Source organism: Egretta garzetta, unplaced genomic scaffold (assembly GCF_000687185.1).
Source record: "Egretta garzetta isolate BGI_Z169 unplaced genomic scaffold, ASM68718v1 scaffold511, whole genome shotgun sequence".
Taxonomy (NCBI): Eukaryota; Metazoa; Chordata; class Aves; order Pelecaniformes; family Ardeidae; genus Egretta; species Egretta garzetta.
The window spans coordinates 1,999,046-2,013,792 of record NW_009258554.1 but is presented as its reverse complement, the minus strand read 5'-3'; the positions used below and the strand labels follow the sequence as shown (position 1 = coordinate 2,013,792).

Sequence of the window (14,747 nt, the reverse complement as noted above, 5' to 3'; positions counted from 1 at the left end):
CTAGGTTCCAGTAAAGATTTTCATAATGAAAATCCTTGACTTTCTACTTCCAAAGCAGCATATGAGCCTAGCATCTATCATGTCATGATACATCTAGCAGAAATTTGAACGCCTCCTATTCAGGTAGGTTGTGCTAGCACACCTCTTCATGCTTTCCTGTCACTTATCTTTTGAACTCACTCAAGGGGGTTATTGCGTTATCTCTTGAAGGTCATGGAAAGCTCCTTTAGAACTTAGTGTAATGTGCTATGTTCTGCTTTGCCGTCAACAATGCTGCCGTCATTTCAGCACGAGGATAAGTGCCAGAACATTTTGATCAGAGGTTTTTTATCGTTCTTTCACAGGGACAATGATTACTGCAGACATATTCTAAATTTATCCTGAAATTCCAGTAATGCATTTGATCTGCCTGTCTTCCCAAAACTATACTCAGCATGAGAGACTTGACATATCCAGAAAAAAACATTTTCAAGTCTGTTCCTTTGTGAGTGTGGCCAATATTTCATGGCAGAGAGCTAAGAAGGTAACATGTATCATGTCAAAAAGCCACAGGTTTGAAAAGGCTTAGCTGAGTCTCACTGATGGTTGCTGCTATTGTAAATTTTGTTAAAAATGGATTTCTATTTTTTCCTTCCTTGCATTTCAAAGAAAATGGAAAAGTTATGAAGATGGAAGGGGTGCATATCTTCCATTTGGCAAGAACTTGACTCACTTGTAAGAACTTCAAGCACTAATCTTACAGGATAGACTTAAAATGATTGCTGGTATTGTGGCTGGCTGCTGCGCATCGATAACTAAAAAAGCCCATGTTTCTTTCTTCAAGAAGGGACAATGAATGAAGGGGTTTTTTTCTGTATATAGCAGTGCACAAATTATAGTCCTCTGTAGTGGCTGATGATGTACCTGGGTACTGCTCTTGTTTCAGCTATCATTTTAGGCCTTTTGGATTTCGGGCCAGTTGAGCATGGAAGTCTGCAGTTGTTCCTTATTGTGGCTTAAAACAAGACAACCACGTGCAAATGCTTTTCTAGGAAACTTGTTTTACTTTCCCTGAAGAATTGATGATATGGTGAAAGTGGGAAGATGCAATGCTTACAGTTATGTACGGGATAGAAAGCAGTTAGGAAGGCGTACTGGAGAGACTATGAACAAGTAAGGCAAGAATGAAAATATTACTGTGATGTAGCCAAATTGGTACTATCTTCTTGTGAAACAGTGGGATGAGGTGTTGGGCATACACAGCCTCTGCACTCTGTAGTCATCTCCCTAAGATGACTTTTGCCTTGCAAGGTTACCATCTAATCAGCACAAAGAAAGTTATAAGCAGGCTGGCAAAGCCTCATTCTACACGTGGTCTGTGGAGCTGAGAGGTAGCAGCTGGTTTTTACTGTTGGTTATCTCCCTATCTTGGTTGAACATCGTGCAAAGACTCCATCGGCAAGAACTTCCCATGTGTCACAGTACAGCCCTGTGTTGTTTATGAGATCTTGAATGTCACCTGTTCTATTATTTGACAGGATCAAGTCCTTCGTGCAGTCTTCTCGCATTTATGGCCGTATCTGGTCATCTGATGCTTTTCTTGCTCAATAAAATCCCTTTAAAAAGCCAACAAACAAAATGCCAGTAAACTTCAGTGTTTTCAGAGTGCTGGTGAGCCACTGTTGAAGTTTTGTAGTTCAGTCTGATGGGTCTAGCAAATATTTCATTTCTTCATCTGAGCAGCCAAATATTGGGCTCTTGATATCTTGTCTGGATGGTAACTCAATTTCTGGAGGCGCAAGTTTAGAAAGAATACTTACTGCTGTGGTCATCATTCCATAGTCTCCAAGCATCGGATAGCTCATGAGAACTTCCACTGTTGCTTGCGGGTGAAGGATGCCGCTATGCTGTGTTCCAGATTGATAGGAAGAACAAAGTATTGTATTGCTGTGGGCAAGCAGAAGTTGAAAAACTTACTGGTTTATAGTAAAACTAATTATTTGAAATATTACCAATTTATGAATCACTGCCTACCTTGTAATTGTTGCTTCAGTCCTCAGCAGTCACAAGCTTGAAGTATTCAAAAAGCTTTAAAGATCAGGCCTACTCCATATTTTATACCCTTAAGTGAGAGATACAGGTTTATACATACAGATGCACTTATTAAAAATATTTTGGTCAAAATATTCTTGTGTGCATTGAGATTTGTACTGTAATCTCTCCAAACCAACTAGTATAGAAGGTGGCTTACATTTGGGGTGGGATGGGGGTGGCAAGAGGAGGGTGATGTGGATAAAGTAGTCAACAGCTTTCTTGTGCATCATTTTCTCATATAGTACTCTTTCATTATCAAACATCAGCTATTTTTCCTTTTTAGAGCACACTGTTGATGTATGCTCATATCTTGGAAAATACTGAACACAAGATCAAAGGTTGTATAGCAGACCACCTTTTATCTTGGATTGATTCCTTGCATCAGCTAATGGAAAGATATATTTGCTGACCTCCCGAAGAGAGGTGACTAATAAGGATATGTTTTTGCAGAAAAGCTCCTCATCTATTAACAAAATGAGTCATGTTTCATATGGATGCTATTAATTTGAAAATATTAGACATTTATACATATGTAAATGTTAAAATTCTCCTTCCCTCAAGTACCATAGTAATTTCTAATTACTTTCATGGGATGAGAGGTTCACAAAAGCCAAATCTGGCACTTAAGCACCTATTCCACGGATGCAACATTTAGAAATAATCTATACCGTGGATGAAATTGGGTGTGTTGTATACGCATACAAAATTGCCTAGGATTGAATTCTACAAGTTCTGTCAGGGCTGGCTTGAATATAGATCAGTCTGATGTTTGTGTGTTGACTTTTTTTTATAGAAACCTCTTACATGATGATCCATTTTATCAACACAGTTTGTGACAAAATAAGTTTGTGCTTGCCAGACAGGGGAGACAGAAATTGTAAAGAATTAACTTACTGCAATGGGTGAAACTGCATATATGCAGGGACTCTTGTTTCTTTAGCAGCATAAGAACAAATAATCAAAGCTCATATTTGTATATAAATAAAACATGATATTTAAGTAGTGTAATGCTAACCCAATTTGGACAGCCTAGCGGGAAATAGAGGTTAAAATCAGTATGGAAATTGTTGATTCCAATGAGAAATTCTAAACATTTGCCCTAATCCCAAAATGCCTGTTCTCAAAAAAGATGAGAGGCACTTAGAATCCAGTTTCTGCACTCCAGGATCGTAGCATACCGACACTCAAAGCGTGTGAAATCTAGACGCTAGGAAGATTTGCATGAGAAAAAGCTTTTGAAGCACTCTAAACTACTAATGTAGATGTACCTTTGGAAATTTAGACGCATGGTAGCTGGGACTTACTGGTATGACGTCAGAAATAATTTTCCTTTGTCTTCTATTGCCTGCTAGACCATTTGTGCTATCTGCCACAGAGCTCAAATTGGTTCGTCCCTTAGGGAACCAGAAGACTGTCAGAATTACATTCATGGTTCAAAAACTGATAGATAAACCGATGTTTTTCAGAAGTTTACTAGGTTTGCCTATGCTTAATCAGAATTTTCTTACTACACAGGTAAGTGCACAGATTTCTTCAGACTAAGTTATATTTTTCTGTGCATCAGGTATTCTATAGAAACTGCCCATATATGTGCTATATTCCTTGAAAATATAAATAGCTCGCCTTTTTTCTTTGTAAGATAAGCTGCTTCAAGTTTACCATGGGTAAAATCTTTCATGTAGACATACACCACTAAATAACTGGTATGCTGCATTTATTCTGTTTTACCTTGCAGCCTTTTTTATGGATGTACCTGTACACTTAGTATGAGGTGATTGCATTGCAGTTTCAGTTCTTCTGTGGCTACAGGTTTATTAGGGTTGTTTCTGATTTGCTTACTTTTGGAGTTTAAATTCATTCCTTCTGGGTTGCTTCTGGGTTTTTTTTTTGTACAGACAGGGGTGGAGGAATTAGACTGCTGCACACTGCCCCGTTAGACCAAATGAGTCATTTTGTGTGAGTCTAGTTCAGATGACAAACGTATATTACTGACAGCTTAAGCTCTTTATCTATAGCGCTTTTTTACCATCTTGCCCTTCTGCTGTCTCAGAGATAATGCAGTGTATGGTTGTCTTTAAAATACAAGTCTCTTTCTTTGACTCTCGCAAACTAAATCCTATTAAAATCATAGCTGTATTTTGTATCTAAGCTAAACATTATAAAAATCACCCATTCATTTCCATTTAAATAAGGGGTTTTGAAGCTCCTGATCCATCTTACAGGGAATATGTAGCATTTCTGGAATCAAGTTCTGTTTCATCACAGCCCTGCTGGATACCTGACATTAGCCCTTTTTTCAGTTGCTTTGCGTGGGCTGCAGCTGAATGTCAGCAGGGACTCCTTCAGACAGCCAGGCCTTTGCTTCTGCGGTGCATTCAGCAGAATCTATTTCCCAGAAACACCGCCAAAACATTTAACTCTTTGAGGATGGAAGAGGAATGATTTCCCATAGTGACCAAATCCTGTTCAAGCATTTGGCATGTGATCTCTTTTGAGCTGAATGTGGTTCATCCTCTTACGAATGTTTGGAATGTTTTCGTTGTAAAGAATACGAAAGGAATCATCATGTAAAAGTTTGTGATTGTGCATGTGGATTTGCTGGCAGGAAAAGCACCTTTAAGTTCCGTCATTTTCTGGTGACGTACATTTGAAGGTAGTCCTTACTTAACTGTCCTTCTGAAATAAAATATATTGTAATTACTGTATCTTTTCTTTCCCAGAGTAGCAGCATTGTAGTCATGATGATCTGAAGACAAAAGTAAGGCAGTGTTTATAGGTACTGCAAGTTACATCTATTTCAGACCTGAAGGGCTTTTGTAGCTGAAAGCTTGTCTCTTTCCCGGTTTGGATCCTGAAAATAAATACAGAAATATGCGCTATGCAAACCTGTCCTGTGTCTTTCCAAGCACTTTGTTTTCTACATGAAGAACAGCTTGATTGCTGAGCAGATTTGCAGAAAAATGTCAAAGACATGTACATCATAAAGCTGTCGTTCAGTACAGGATGTACTGGTGTTGTGGGTTAACAGTACAAGTAATCAGGAAATTTTCAGTAGCTAAGTTTGTCAATAATATTTTTGTGAGAAACTTCTATTGAATCTGCTGATTTCAGCAAAACTTTTGTTAGGAAGAAATTTCTTCCTGGTGGAGTGAAATTTCTGATTAAAAGTGAGATGAGATCAACCCATGAGCAGGAAATAGACTTGGTCAGGGATGCTCACGACAGTGTGGGAGATGCTAAGGGATCTCTTGGCTAATTCAGACAAAGACCTTGAGCCGAGATTCATCTTCCCTCAATGACACTGGGATGTGAGAGTTGGATGTTTAAATTCTGAAGTCAGTCAATATTTCAGGTATTTTATAAAGCAGAATCTCTCTCATTCCCCTCTGTAAGAATATCTTGTTAGAGATCCACCCAAGAACAGCTTATTGGCTACTGACTAGAGTCTGGTTTGGGATGTGTGAAGATGGAAGAGCTTGAACCTTTATCTCCCAGGTTGAAGCTTTTCTGACATGCCACGAAGTATTCTAGTAGGACCTCTCTTTCTCCCTATCCTTTTCATCACCCCATATTCTCTTGCTCATCAATATGAGAGTCTTCAGTGTTCTCCCACTATAAGAGGAGAAATTTTTTTAAGTCATTGAGTTTTACAGAACATAACAATGCTTCCCACTTCATTGTGACATGGTGTCATATATAATTGCATGCTATGTTTACCGTTGTTGCTGGGAAAGTATGTTCTCTTTTTGCTGATTGTTGTCAGGCATCTCTTGAATGCACTGAATTTTTTCTTGGTATTCCAAAAATCAAAGTAATTTCCCTGGTTAACCTACTTAAAATTTAAATCCAGAAGATTAAGGAGAACATAACTACAGAAGTGTTCTCTGCCTAGGTGCCTCGCCTTTGTTGCAGAACCCCACAGTTCTAATTTAGGCATTTAGACTTCTTGAATAAAGCGTGGGATGAGTTATGTATCTGATTATGGTAGTCATAAAGACAGTATCTGCAGTGGGAATAGCCTAAATCAGGCAACAAAAACCAAATGGACAAATGCATATTGGAATCTAAAACACCGTCGCTTAGAAAGTCAAGCTCTGTCTTGCAAAGATGAGTGTGGAAATCCTTTCTTTAAAAAGCACATCACAATTTAATCCTTTCTTTCAAGATCATACTAGTAGCAATGGCTGCTTCCTTTTGATCTAAAATGTAGGGTTAGAATACAGGTCTTGGCTGTAGAGTATCAATTAAATTCCTTTTTTCTGTCTGGGTATGTTAAAGTGCACATCCCCCACTTCCTTTGGAATGGCAAGATGATAAACATTTAAGATAACTGGAAGTATTGCTATTCAGGTCTTTCTGTTCTTATGCATTCTACCAATTATAATAAGAAGCTGTGCTCTCTTTAGTATTTTCTGTCAGGCCTACTGAATCTTTAAATATTTCATGCAAAATGGAAAAGCTTCAACAGGGAGAGATGAAAAGAGCTGCCTGCAGCAAGGTTCCCAAACTCACCAGTATAGCAATAGGTACGTTGCATTATCCTGAGACTGCAACAACAGGACTGCTTTGTGAACCAAATATAAGGAACTTCTGTATCATTGGTTCTATTCATACTGTAGGTTGGAAACTCATCTAACCAATCTGCCAAGGTGTGGGAAATGTGAATTTGAATCCTGTTAGGTGGAGGCGAAGATTGAATCATGTTCTGCTACTTACTGATGTAAATTTTGTGCTGCTGGATGAAAGGCAAACTGTTGCTGTGCAGAGCCCAGTTAAGAAACTTTAAGTTTCCCCGTGGAAATAATACAGGCAGGGGAACACCTGGTGAGAGGTTACTTTAAGTTTCCCCGTGGAAATAATACAGGCAGAGGAACACCTGGTGAGAGGTGTTTGCACCTTGCCCTTTTAGGATTTACATTTGAGATGGGCCTGAAGGGGCTTAGCTCTGTCAAGAGAAGAGTACATTGGGCGTAACCAGTAAGAGACTTACTAGAGAGCTGTGCTCACAAAATATCTTTGTGATTTGCAGGTGTAGTTATAATTTGTAGTGAGGCTTAAAGACCAATTTTCATTACTTGACAAAACAGGGAATCCTCAAGGTCTGAAAGAAGAGCAATAAGCTTCAAGCAAAGTACAGTTTCAACATAATTGCTTTGACTTTAATTATGTTACCTTTATTAAGCTATTTAAGAAAAGCATGATTGGCACTTACTCAGCAGAGCATGATGTAACCAAACTCGGTGGTGTTAAAAATACTTTTACTTGGTTTTTTTTGTAGATAAGACAATTTCAACAGTATTTTTCAAGTTTGATTTGAGGTCTCTAGTGAGGTCCTATAAATAGGATTAAACCTCAGTGGCTAGAATCGCATGAACTTGGGACATATTTTGCCTTTCTAGGATAATCACTGATTTAAAAGTGAAGTCTTAAGAAATGGATGAGAAGCTAGTAAGACTTGCCTGCTTCTTAAGCAGGAAAAGGATGTTTTCTTTGAAATTATATAGAACAAGAGCTATAGTAACTGAAAAGGTAGTTTATTTATGATGCCGGCTAATAAAGGGTATTGTTCCATGATTCTGAAGATTATAAAAAAATTTTGGAAAGCAGAGAAGAGAACCCGTTTTGCATACATCTTGCATATCGGAAAAGAGTGGGTGTCAAAAAATAGAATAATTTTCTGTGGCATATTTTCCAGTTACCTTGCACATAATGAAGTTTGTTTTCAGCTGAGCAGTTCAGAGAACAGTGGTAGTAATTCATAAGCTCAGTGCTAACCCTTCTTCTTCCCCCACCTCTTCATTTTTCCTGGGAAACTGAATTCAGGGCAGTTGCTGACCATTTATGCTGGGTGTTCCAAACTCTCTCATCCTTACTTAACAGATTGATGGACACTGATAAATACTGTTTGTCATCGGTATTAAATTTTATTTTATATCATGTTTCTGAATCATATAATAGATGTTCTTGGACCCAAAAGTTGCATGGGGGCTTTTACGACTTTGGGGGATATAATTTCTGTGGGTCTGAGACACAGCTTTTTGCCTGTGTAACCTGAAATGAAATTTCACAGCAGATCAAATGGTAAAAATGTGGGAGTTTGGTTGTGGTGATTTAATCCATTGATGTTTATAAATAACCCAAGTTTGATTCTGAGACAACACTGAGTAGAGGAAGTAATTCCATTTAGTAGATGATGTGGTTGTTCAGAAGCAGCTCTTTTCTTGCCTGGGAGAAAGGAAATGCTGAAGTTGGCAGTATGTGGAGGGGCAGGTGGAAGCATGTGGGAATTTGTTTGTTAGCTGGAGGAACAACACACAGCTGGGCTGTGGATAAGTAGGGCTTCTCAAATACAAATGGAATTAACTCATGTGTGGAATTTTAAAGTTATATCTAGTGAGGTTATTGTTTAAGTTTAACAAAATACAAGGATATTCTCTCGCTACTGCTGTTGTAGTACTACTGAATTCATTGGTGTTGTATGGGTACAGATGAGGCAAACCTTTACATGAGTGCAGTATGTTTTCTCTTACAGCTTGGTCAACATACATTAACTGAACAGATGTAGTTTTGATTGCCTGCTTGCACGCTGGCGTGTTTGTGGTTAGTGCCTCAGTTTTAAGGCTTGGAGGTTGTCTGACATTCTCACTTTGACTGTGGTTTGGAGAAATGACAATAAATGAAAATTGAAATACTTCTTTTAAAAAAAGTAAATCCTAAAACCATTTTCAAAATCCATATTGATTCCCTTGAGATATTTCTTTTCTTCTCTTATACTGCAAAATGCTGACTTGAAAATAAATCTGAGCATCCACCAATACAGAAACACAATGTGCCTTTTAGAACAGAGTAACTAATTATCCTCTCTCCTAATACACCTGTGCTATGCTTTCACACAGATTCTGTAACCTAAAGTGTAGTTTTAGAGTAACAGAATTAGTAACTGCCAAGTATTGTTACTGAGAGAGAAGAAAAGACAATTACAGCATCTTAAATCAATCATGAACCTATGCATTTAAGCTGATTTCAGCTTTTGCTGATACCATAAAGGATGGTTCCATTTCCTTCTCCACCAGCTCCTTGACTGCATGTTCCCACCCCTACTTTGCACAAGGATCAGCATTGGTGTAGTCACACCATCAGCTGGATCAGAGATCTTGCTGGAAAGATGTTTTGTTTAGTTTTGATGGGGCTGATTTTCATCCAGGTGAAATTCTGATCCAGTTGTCAGTGCCAGCCACCTAAGGAAGGACAGGGAGCAGTGTGGGCTTAAGTAAGCTGATTGTGAAACAGCACCTTTAGTTTTGAAAAGCTCTTCCTAGGGCAGAAGTCAAAACAAGGGGATGTACTCAGTCTGAAGTACTGACCTTTGTAAAGAAAATGGGATTGGACTGCCTTTATGCACCATGCTATACAACCAAACTAATGGTTAACATTTCTAAAACAGGTTAGAGGTAGATAACCGTGCTGCAAATAATACCTTCTGTCCATTGTATTTTCATAGAATCACAGGAAGGTTGAGGTTGGAAGAGCCCTCTGGAGGTCAGCTGGTCCAACCCCCCTGCTCAAGCAGGGCCACCTAGAACTGGTTGCCCAGGACCATTTCCAGACAGCTTTTGAATACCTCCAAGGAATTTTACATAAGAATTGTGATAAATATGTTTTCAAAGTAATACTTAAATGCTAATCTTTTTACATCTCCTCTTTTCACAAATATTCGAGTGAAATTAAGTACTTGGATTTATGTCAAATATATTAATTTGGCACCATCTTTGCATTATAGACCTTAACAGTGTGTCTCCTGCATCAAGCTTGGTAACAGAGTATAACTAATACTAACTAGCTAGCTAGGACTTTAGTTCTAGTGAATACTGGAAGTAGCTGTATTGCAGACACTGGTTTTTGTAATAAAAAGGTAGACCCCAGGGGTCAGTCCATCTGACTTGTTCACATTCAGACTAAATTGTAAGCATGTCTGCCACTCTTAGGGGAGCAGAGATGTATCACTTGGTGCATATCTCATCCCTAGTAATCAGATCTTTGTTCAATGTGTTAGTACTTATCCATTATTTTCTTAATACTTCTGTCTTGCAGAGAAGAAAAACAAAGGTTTATCTAAATGTGAAGCGAGGACTTTTTTCTAGGCAAACCATGCTTCTCCTGTATTATCCCAGTATATTAACCCATTGTATCCACAGTCATTGAGACAGGATTTCTTGTCTTGCACAACCACAAATTACTGCTGGTCATTTGATTGACTTCACATTCCTCTTTGTAAGGTGGTAATTTCTGTTCTGTACTAAAATCCTCATGCATAAAATTGAATGATGTGACTCTTCTCCCGAGTCAGCATATATCTGATTTTCTATAGTTGTAGTTCCTCTTGACATGCTGAAGTTTCTTTTGTAAGTCAACTGGGAAATCTGTGCTATAGGTAGTGTTAGTACTGAAGACCTTGGGAGCCTTCATGGCTGATTACATTTTATTAGATAGTATGTAAATTCTAATAGTTACGCATCCCTCTGCTTTGTCAAGATAGTTATTCTATTCTAGGACTTATTATGCAGAATTCTTCTATAAGGTAGGCAAACATTTGGAAAGGGAAATATTTTAAGCTCTCAGCTTACTGACAAAGACCTACTGACATTTCCCCATTTGAAGCAGTGACTCACTCAAGTTGGTGGAAGTGAGAGAGTCACCCAAGTAAGAGGTTTCTAGTGTTAAGCAACCTCTACCAGGTATAGAAGTAGGGACTTGAAATTTCTGTTGTATAACCCAGTTCCACCTCAGTTCTGCTTTCAAAACCAATATTGGTCTGTCAGTGTTGCAGTTTCCTCTTGGGTGGGTAGATCAGGAGGACTGACGTGGCTTATACTGTTCTCTTTATTTCTCCATTGGAGGGAATCTTCTGATTTTATTTATTTATTCTTTTAGCATATGCAGATGACTATCCAGGCTCTCCAAGATGAGCTTCGGATCCAGCGGGACCTAAACCAGCTGTTCCAGCAGGACAGCAGCACTAGAACCAGTGAGCCCTTTGTGGCAGAGCTGACAGAGGAAAACTTCCAACGACTTCATGCAGAGCACGAACGCCAGGCCAAGGAACTCTTCCTGCTACGTAAAACCTTAGAAGAGATGGAACTGCGTATTGAGACGCAGAAACAGACCTTAAATGCCCGTGATGAGTCCATCAAAAAGCTGTTGGAGATGCTGCAGAGTAAAGGTCTGTCAGCAAAAGCCACTGAGGAAGATCATGAGCGAACAAGACGGTTGGCTGAGGCAGAGATGCATGTGCACCACTTGGAGAGCCTTCTTGAACAGAAGGAAAAAGAAAACAACATGCTCAGAGAGGTAAGTGACCAAGCTCTGGGTTCGTCTCCAATCTTAAGCTTTTCTGTCTCCTTTCCATTTCACAGCTGTAAGGAAAGACTCTTCCATCCTTTCTATAAGCTGTATTTTACATTGCAGACTTGACAGAATTTGTCCCTGGTTTCAAACTTCTTTATGGTTTCCTTGCGCGTGCTTTCTGGAGTTTTGGGCTTTAGGCCCCACTTTCCCCGTAGTGTCCATATGAAGCTCTGGAGGTGAATTGTCACACAGACTGTAAAATTAATTCTTCTGTTCTATTTTTGTTTGAGAGAAAGTAGCTACCTGTATTTAGGAGAGAGCTGAGAAATTTTTGCAGGAGTAATGGATGATTGCTCTGCGGTTTCCATGGAAACAGTCGTCTTGCTGTGAAGGGTATTTGATAAAACTATTAGCTGCCCTGGATGCACAGCCAAAAAAAAGATTACTTAAAGGGACACTGCTACATACTTAGTAACCCCTTGCCCCCATCCCTCTGAAAACAGAGAAGAAACCCCATTTTTATATCTGTATTGCACATTAGAGGAGTACAATGGCAGGCATTCTCACTATTAATCATCATAAAGTAATTATAATAAAATATAGGCTACATGTAAGTATCCTAGAAAAATAAAGGAAAATGAGTCATTGTGTAGCCACTGTCATTAAATGTATTGATATTGTTAAATGCGTTTTATTCTTGTCAACTGGCCTCCTAAAGTATTCTAATATTAACTTCTAAGAGGCTAGTAATTCAGCATGTGTTCTGTACACACACAGGTATGTATGTATATGTGTGTATTTGCTAATGGTAAGATTTTCTGTAGGGATTGTTTTACATGCATCTGTAGATTGAATGCATGAATTGATAGTTATATGTGTATGTGTAATATGTGTGTGTGAATTTAATGACCTGTTTTGGCCGTTGCATGTCTACTTTGTGGTTCAGTGTTTTTCTGAAAGCTTGATGTGTACACAAGATTTAAGCCCCCTCTCTAAGGGGGAAGATGCCAGGGAAGCAAGGTCTGGCACAGAGGTTTTTGAGATGAGTGTTTGCAGCAAATAAATACTTCTTAATACCTCTTATTCATATGTTTTCCATGGTTTGACCCATTGTACTTGTGCTCTTGCAAACATTTATGTAAGAAAGCTAGAGCCCATTGCATTTCTGAGCCAGATTTAGGCCAGATTTATTTTTTAGAGCAGTAATCTCTTGAGTGTCTGGAGTGAAGATAATATGATTCCAGAGTTTCTACACTACATTTTTTTCCTTTATTTAGCAACCAATGATAATTCTGTTCCAATTCTTGTATCTATTTCAGGAAGAGCCCCAAATGGCTTCCATTTGTTTCTGCTTAAAGTCCAGCAACATAAATGAAAAGCTGGCAGGAGCTGTGTAATTTTTTAGGAATGCAGTTGCTTTTGTTTCCGCTACTGATGAGTGGATGTTGAGAGAGAATAATTCTTGTTTCATTCACACATATCTGGAAATCATCAATCATTTAAATCGTAGCCTTTATGGTAAAAGATTTCCTGGAGAAGATAGAGGTCACTTACTGACTTTGAAAGTGCAAATGCTGTTTATTTAACATTTTGAAATTAATTACTCCTTGCTGCTGACCCAGCTCTAATGCACTGAGAAGGGTAAGCTGGGTATACTGCAATCAGTAGCTCAAGCCATTGATATGGTGTGGGATCCAGCCTTGAAGCTGAGCACCCTAGTAGCCTTGGAAACATGGTGCCATGTGCAGAGATGCCAAATTATCTCCTTATGGAACTGGGTCACACCAGGAAGGGGTTTGTTAATAGCTGTGTGTTGTCCTTGAGCTCTGAGCTAACTGAACTCAGGTCTCGTGCTTGGGGCTCCAGGGGGCTGGAGAAAATCAGGGGATGTTGCTGAATTGTAGCTGACTGCATCTGATCTCCTGAGCACCAAGTTGCTCTGTTCTGCAGGTTCTGGTTCAGGGTTGCTGTCACTGTTCCACACTGGGAAGTTGTCTCTGTGCAGAACTTCTTAGGTACATCTGCATCATCCTCCTCAGCTAATCTTCTATTATGTGTTTATCTGTATTTGCATAGTCTTAGGTTACTTTAGCCCTTCACTACCTCAGATACTAACTATGGAATTTTTGAACTTGAAGAAATCAATGTATCTAGCATTCCCAGTATCTGGAAAGGCATGCTAAACTCTTCTTTAAATACTGCTGTCAAAGGAAGCAGTAGTACCTCAAAGGGATTTGCATGTGCTTGGGAGGTCAACATTTATGCTTCATGTTCTAACACATTAGAAAAGGTGAGAAAAATGTTAATAGCGGTTTTGACCATCTTAGCTAAAAGCAAGTTCTGAGATGTTAGAATCCATTAGTACTGTTTCTGACTTTACAAGTGTGTTAGAATTCTGGTAAAAATCTTTGCTGGGAATAATAATAAAGACCTGCATCTTGCAGCAAAAAGGTATCCCTCCGTTTTTCAACTTTGAAGCCTACATGTAATTTGAACCATGATGTTGAGACTCAAGGTCATCAGATGGTTTCTTAGACAGACAGTGCAGGTGCAGTGGCCAGCAGTCTGACCTTGAAAATTAAATGTGAATTCGTTGATTTCTTCAGCTATCGCTATTACTGGGATTGTACTAAAGATTGCAATAATTTCCTAAGGAAAGGAAATTCTTAGAGAGCCCAGACTTGTGGTTCTGATAAGATCATAACCAAGGAATAGCTGTACTGGTTCAGGCCAACAATCCCTTTAGTGCAGCATTCCGTTTCATGTGTAATGGCCATATGCAGACACCCAGCAAAAGGTAAGAACAAGGCCGACATGATCCTTTTCTGTAATGCTGTCCCATCTTCCCAACTCTTTATGGATCAGGGTTTTTCCTGAACTTTTTGTGACTTGTCAGTTTAGTATCCTCCATGGATCTGCCATCTAATTACGTGGTCAGTGTCTTCTTGGGTCCATGTAAACATTTGCAGCTGTAGCATCATTTGGTAAGAGGTTTTACAGGCTCGTTCTCTGTTGCAGGAAGAACCCGCCTTGTTTCTTTTGAGTTTGAATCTGCCTCCCAGTGGCTTCATTGGCAACCTCTTGCTCTTGCGTTGGAAGACACAGTGAACGGGTGATCGCTACCGAGACTCTGTGCCACTCGCAATTTTAGATTTATCACATCCCTTCCAAGTTCTCTCTTTTTCCACGTTGAAAACTCCAGTGCTACTTAATTGTTCCTCATACAGAAGATACTGCATATCTTTGATTATATCCCAGAGCACTGTCTCAGGTCTCCCATATCCAGGTTATGAAATGGATTCTTCTAGAGATAGTGAGAGGTCTCTCCA

At 39.1% G+C, this 14,747-nt stretch overlaps 1 protein-coding gene across 2 annotated transcripts in view; it reads left to right on the top strand.

Annotated features, from left to right (window-relative positions):
• ERC1 (ELKS/RAB6-interacting/CAST family member 1) overlaps nt 1-14,747 on the top strand; it is a 291,295-nt gene that overhangs the window by 42,470 nt on the left and 234,078 nt on the right. For both annotated transcript variants that reach the window (XM_009647922.2, XM_009647921.2), the window contains exon 2: nt 11,005-11,421. In XM_009647922.2, coding sequence (XP_009646217.1) covers nt 11,005-11,421 — 417 coding nt within the window. The remainder of the gene's footprint in view (nt 1-11,004; nt 11,422-14,747) is intronic.